The 5,430-nt window shown below is 43.8% G+C and overlaps 1 protein-coding gene across 1 annotated transcript in view; it reads right to left on the reverse strand.

The window, feature by feature from the left end:
* The window catches only part of LOC102753334 (complement factor H), a 15,733-nt gene extending 10,440 nt beyond the window's left edge, over positions 1-5,293 (reverse strand). The window contains exon 1 of the mRNA XM_006770709.2: positions 5,206-5,293. Coding sequence (XP_006770772.2) covers positions 5,206-5,263 — 58 coding nt within the window. The 5' untranslated portion in view covers positions 5,264-5,293. The remainder of the gene's footprint in view (positions 1-5,205) is intronic.
* Between the last annotated feature and the right edge of the window lie 137 nt (positions 5,294-5,430).

Genomic DNA, 5,430 nt, shown 5'->3' on the forward strand with positions numbered 1-5,430 from the left:
ACCAACTGGAAAACCGAATCAACTAGAAACCAAACACTAGAGAGAATGTACAGAGTCAAATGTGCTTCCTTGAAAATATGCACTAAAATGGATAAACACACGGAAAGAACAGTGAAGAGAGTGCCAGCCACACAGACACAATGAGGAAACGGAGCCAAATCTATGAACATGACCTTGTGAGGCGTATGGACACGGCCAGTGCCTAACTATGGATCCTGAGACACATGGTCACCGATGGGACCTTCATTCCCAACAGGATTTGATGGGAGGTGGGAACTTCCCAGATCACAGCCCAGGAAGGGAAAACCCAAGCAGACGTGTCAGTCCTACTGAACAGGAGAAACGAAGGCGCTGTTCCCAAAGAGGCCGACACCGCCAGCCTCTGAATGTCCATAACCAGAGAGGAAAGAGCCCTGGAATGAAGGGGAGAGCTCTACCAACCTGCACAGCGATCCTAGATTCTTTGGTGAGTACATCCCCCTGGAGTGGAGGGCGGAACCCAACTACTGAGGAAAGAGCTGCCAGGAAACAACAAATTCCAAGATCCCAGGGCACACCCAGCACTGGAAACATTCAGATTAATCAGTCACATGGGAACAGGTCTTAAACACAAATCACTTAGTAGAGAGACTAGAAGAGGCCTCCTCCATCCAGACCCTGAATAAACTCTTCTGTGGAAAGGCTCCCACACCAGCCTTATCCATTAAAAAATAAGCATTAGTGGAAACTGTTTCCAAGATAGCAAAGCCTTACAAAGCCCAGAGGAAACCTGTCCTGCAATATTAACAGAGGAAGGAGGAAGAGCAGGAGGAGGAGAAGGAGGAGGAGGAGGAGGAGGAGGAATGTCCAACATATTCTCTGGAACAGAAACCAGCAAGATCTGGCTTCTTTTACTCCCTTTCCTACCCCAAAGCATGTGCCACATATACGCCAAAAAGCAGCCATTATTTCAAGACGAAATATGAGTCATTAGTAACAGAATAATAGATAGTGTGGATATGTGTGGATAAGTTCGGTAAGATGACCAGAACTTCCCTTTTCTGTCATTCAGAAAATGCATGCCCAACACCCTAGCAGACATATTGTGTTCCCATTTCATTTCTATGCATTTTAATCTGGACACTGAAATATGGACAAGAGAGATCAATCTTAAGATTTAGCTTTTGAAAGAGTCTAAGTGTGGTTTTCACTTTGTGGTCTCCTTGGGGTGAGCAAATAATATAGAAAAGTCTAAACATTTAATTTTACTGAACATTAAAAAATGTTTTTTAATAAAGAATAAAACAGCGAGGGGGGAAAAACGAAAAGAAATGGCATTTCCCTCATACACACTTGAAAAAATAAAACCAAGTAGGGCCACTGGCAAAACAAGGAGCTATAGAAACCTTTTGCCACAGTTATTACAGGTGAGTCTTAGACAATCACAAACAGACTGCATCTTAGACCAGTTTTCTTACCGACACGGATGCATCTGGGAGGAGGGAGCCAGCCATTCTCCGTACAGGTCATTGAGGTCTGCTGGTTTTGAAGCATGAAGCCAGGATAGCAATTAACACGTACAGATGTGCCCTGCAAATAGCTTTGTTCATATCGTGGACGATGTCCATTTTCCAAATCATTGAAAATGCATTTTCCTGAGAATTATGAAAGGATGATTAAAAACCACATAAATGGAGTCAAAATAAATTAAAAACTATCTTTATAATATTTAAATTAGAATGCATAAGCATCCGAAAGTAGCACATAACTTAAGAATCACTATTGCTGCTACCAAATGTTTTTAAAAGCAATATTAAATGGTATTTATCTGTAATTTCCACAACTGAAATATGTATAAGTGCTAAGGACAGGCTTATAGAATCTATGTCTATGTCTCGTGCTGTTAATGAAGACCCTTGATGACAGAGACATCCAGTGTCGGTCTTTCTGCTCAGAGACTCATCCTCCACCTACTTCCCCCACAGGCTTAGGGAGCTCACGTTGGCTCTCTCCACTCTGGACTATGGCTACGGGCACAGGACAGAGAGGTTCACTCACTGCGGCAGGGCACTTCCGGGAACCAGCCATCTCGTGTGCAAGTCATGCGATCCCACTTGCTTTGTGAAAGAGTCACATAGTTGTCATCACAGGAATATTGAACCCTTTGTCCTACCGAGGCTGGGAAGGATGCTCTATACATGTCTTCCTTAAGAAGGAGTCCATGTTTTATTTCTGGAAAGTCACAGGGCTTCACTAGCAAGTAAAACAAACAAAATGTACTATAAGTAATGTTTTGCCTTAATAGAAATGTAATGAGAGATAGATTGTTCCTATTGATGAATTATACTCTCCTATGCCCAGAATTACACTCATTGCATTAGGCTTTCTAGGACAAGAAAAGTTATCATCTTCAGATGATGTGAATAATATATGTTCCCTGATCATTTCACAATATATACAAATACGGAATCATTATAGTGAACACCTGAAAGGAACACAACACTGTAGGACAATTTAATCTGCATAAACCATCACTCTCCCTGTCACTGTTGTGCACACTGAGGCCTGTGTCATGGTGGTCAGGGCCTCCTCTTGTCTGTCAAGAGGCACCTGACTGTGCACATTCATTTGGCCTTGGGCTTGAATGAACCCTGAACCATTGACCTGTCATGTGTGTCATTTCATTTGTCATCCATGGAAGATCCAGCTTAAGTGGGGGCCCCTTTTCCAATGAGCTGATACACAAGGAGCAGCAATGAGATTGTAGAGACAGAAGACACTGGAAAAGGGGCAGCCCCCCAGGAATAAAGTGCCCTGTGGACTGAGGGGCGTGTGTGACAGGTGGGGCTTTAGAAAGTGCACAGTGTCTCCCACATTCGTTCTCCTCAGGCCGCCGATGGGGACGCCCAGGGGGATGGCTGCGGAGGCTCCTGCCCTCACCCTGGGCAGCATCCCAGGGAGCAGCAGGGAGGACCCAGAACCAGGCAGCTAAGTGCCTCCCAAATCCTGACCCGCCGACGCTGACACACAAGGGGCTGTTGTCTGAGGCCGTATATTCGGGGCGTTTGTTGCACAGACATCAATACCTCATGTACCAGGTGTTGAATGGTAGTGCTCTTACCGAGTGATCTACTTCACATAGTAGAATATTAGTGAGAGAAACATATATGCATACGTACACATCCACATATTTAACACTGATTAGCAAAAAATTAAAAGTTTTTATTAACAAAAATGTGGTTTTGTTCTTAGAATTAGAGACTTTGGAAATCAAAGACTGCCTTGAGCCTCTGTGTTACCTTCTCAGTGAGGAAAAGATTTGGACTTCAGTTTTCATTTATTTTTTATCGACTTCAGAGAGGAAGGGAGAGGGAGAGAGAGAGAAACATTAATGAACAGAGAGAATCATGGATCGGCAGCCTCCTGCATTGGGGATCAGTTCACAACCCGGACATGGGCCATGATGGGGAATCAAAGGTGACCTCCTGGTTCAAAGTCGATACTAAATCACTGAGCCGCTCTGGCCAGGCAGATCCCCTGTATTTTTAAGTTTAAGAGAAGTAATTGTGGAATTAAGAAGCAGGTGAAGATATGGAGGGAACTTACAGCTACATCTTGGAGGAGGATCCCAGCCTATGTCAAATCACATGAAAATCATCAAAGACATGAGAATCCGTGAATGTCATTTCTTTCCAAAGAGCACAGGGCATTGAAATGAGCACCCTGTCCTCACATGTATATTAGCACTCACTATATTATAGAGAACATATGTGACCTCCTAGACCAGTGGTTCTCAACCTTCCTAATGCCACGACCCTTTAATACAGTTCCTCATGTTGTGGTGAACCCCATTTTCATTGTTACAAATTGAACATAACTAAATCATAGTGATTGATCACAAAAACAATGTGTCATCATATTGTGTTTTCTAATGGTCTTAGGCAACCCCTGTGAAAGGGTCGTTCGACCCCCAAAGGGGTCGCGACCCACAGGTTGAGAACCACTGAAGACACAGTGTTAAGTAAAATATGTCTGCCATCTGCAGTGAGTGATGTTAATCAACATGAACCTCAAATGAGCCTTAAATATTTTTATTTTTCCTGGTTGATGTGGCTCCGGGGTGGAACATGACCTCTGAACCAGGGAGTCAGGGTTTGATCGCAGCTTAGAGCACATATCCAGGTTGCGAGCTTGATGCCCTATGGGAAAGTGGGGGTGAAGGAGGGAGCCTATGAATGATTCTCTCTCATCACTGATGTTTCTAACTCTCTCTCCCTCTCCCTTCCTCACTGAAATCAATAAAGATATACTTAATATATGTTTTTCTCTCACTTTAACCTGCTATATCTATTATATTTTCATATCCCCATTGTAGTCCAGTCTACATATCTTACTATTCACTTCATAGTATAGCTACACTTAACACCAATGCTTGAAGACAAAAGCTCTGAGACACATATAAAAACACACATTTCCCTAAGAGACCAACCAAATACTATTGGGAGAATTTTGTTAGATTAGTTAGGAATAGAAGAACTTCTGGTGGGTGCTTTCAAGCAGTGGGCATACATCCCTTGACAAATTGTAATTCCCTACTCTCATCATCTCCATTAAAGTAAATGGTGCTGTTAAAACATTGCCGGGGCCGGTGCCTCTGTCCAAAAGAGTGACAGCTGAGACTGTACAAAGTGTGAGGCCACATGGTTCCTACTGTGAGAAGCCATCATTGAGATTTGGGAGAAGAAGAATAATCCCCATGGGCACTCCCTGTTGTGAATCCGTAGAAACATCCAGTTTGCACAGGGACGGATGAATTGGGCCTAAGGTGACTTTTATTTAGCCGGTCTCGGTACTTTCCGTCATTCCTGCCAATGACTTATTGTGAGAGATTGTCCCTAATGAATGCAGATACCAAAGTGTTGGTAAGTTACCCTCTAATACCCATAGCCAGTGTGTTTGACTGCTGGTCAAGGGCACATATCTTGGTGGCAGTTTCCATCCTGGGCCCTGGTCGGAGCTTGTGTGAGAGGCAACCAGTGCATGTGTCTCTCACATCAATGTGTGTGTGTCTCTCTCTCTTCCTCTTCTCCCTCACATTCACTCTTTCTCTAAAGTTCAATGGAAAAAATATCCTCAGGTGAGGATTTTTTAAAAAGTAAAAGCAAATGAAAAAGGGCAAAGTCCTACTTAAGAAGGAGACAATTATTCCCGTCAGTTTCAACTCACCTTGTCCACGAGCCCAGGAGACCCACAGGGTGAGGATGACCGTGACTAGTAACTGCATGGCGGGCTCCCCGGGGGTGTTAGCACAGAGTCCAGCGCTGCTGTTTGGGGCTCAAACCTGCTTCATGAGCCGTTACCGAGTGTGGCTCCGAATTCAAGTGAAACTAACGGGAAGCTGGTCGACTGGGGTCACTTGGTAGATATCAAAGTTCAAAGACTTTTGCAATT

Source organism: Myotis davidii, unplaced genomic scaffold (genome assembly GCF_000327345.1).
Source record: "Myotis davidii unplaced genomic scaffold, ASM32734v1 scaffold685, whole genome shotgun sequence".
Lineage (NCBI taxonomy): Eukaryota > Metazoa > Chordata > Mammalia > Chiroptera > Vespertilionidae > Myotis > Myotis davidii.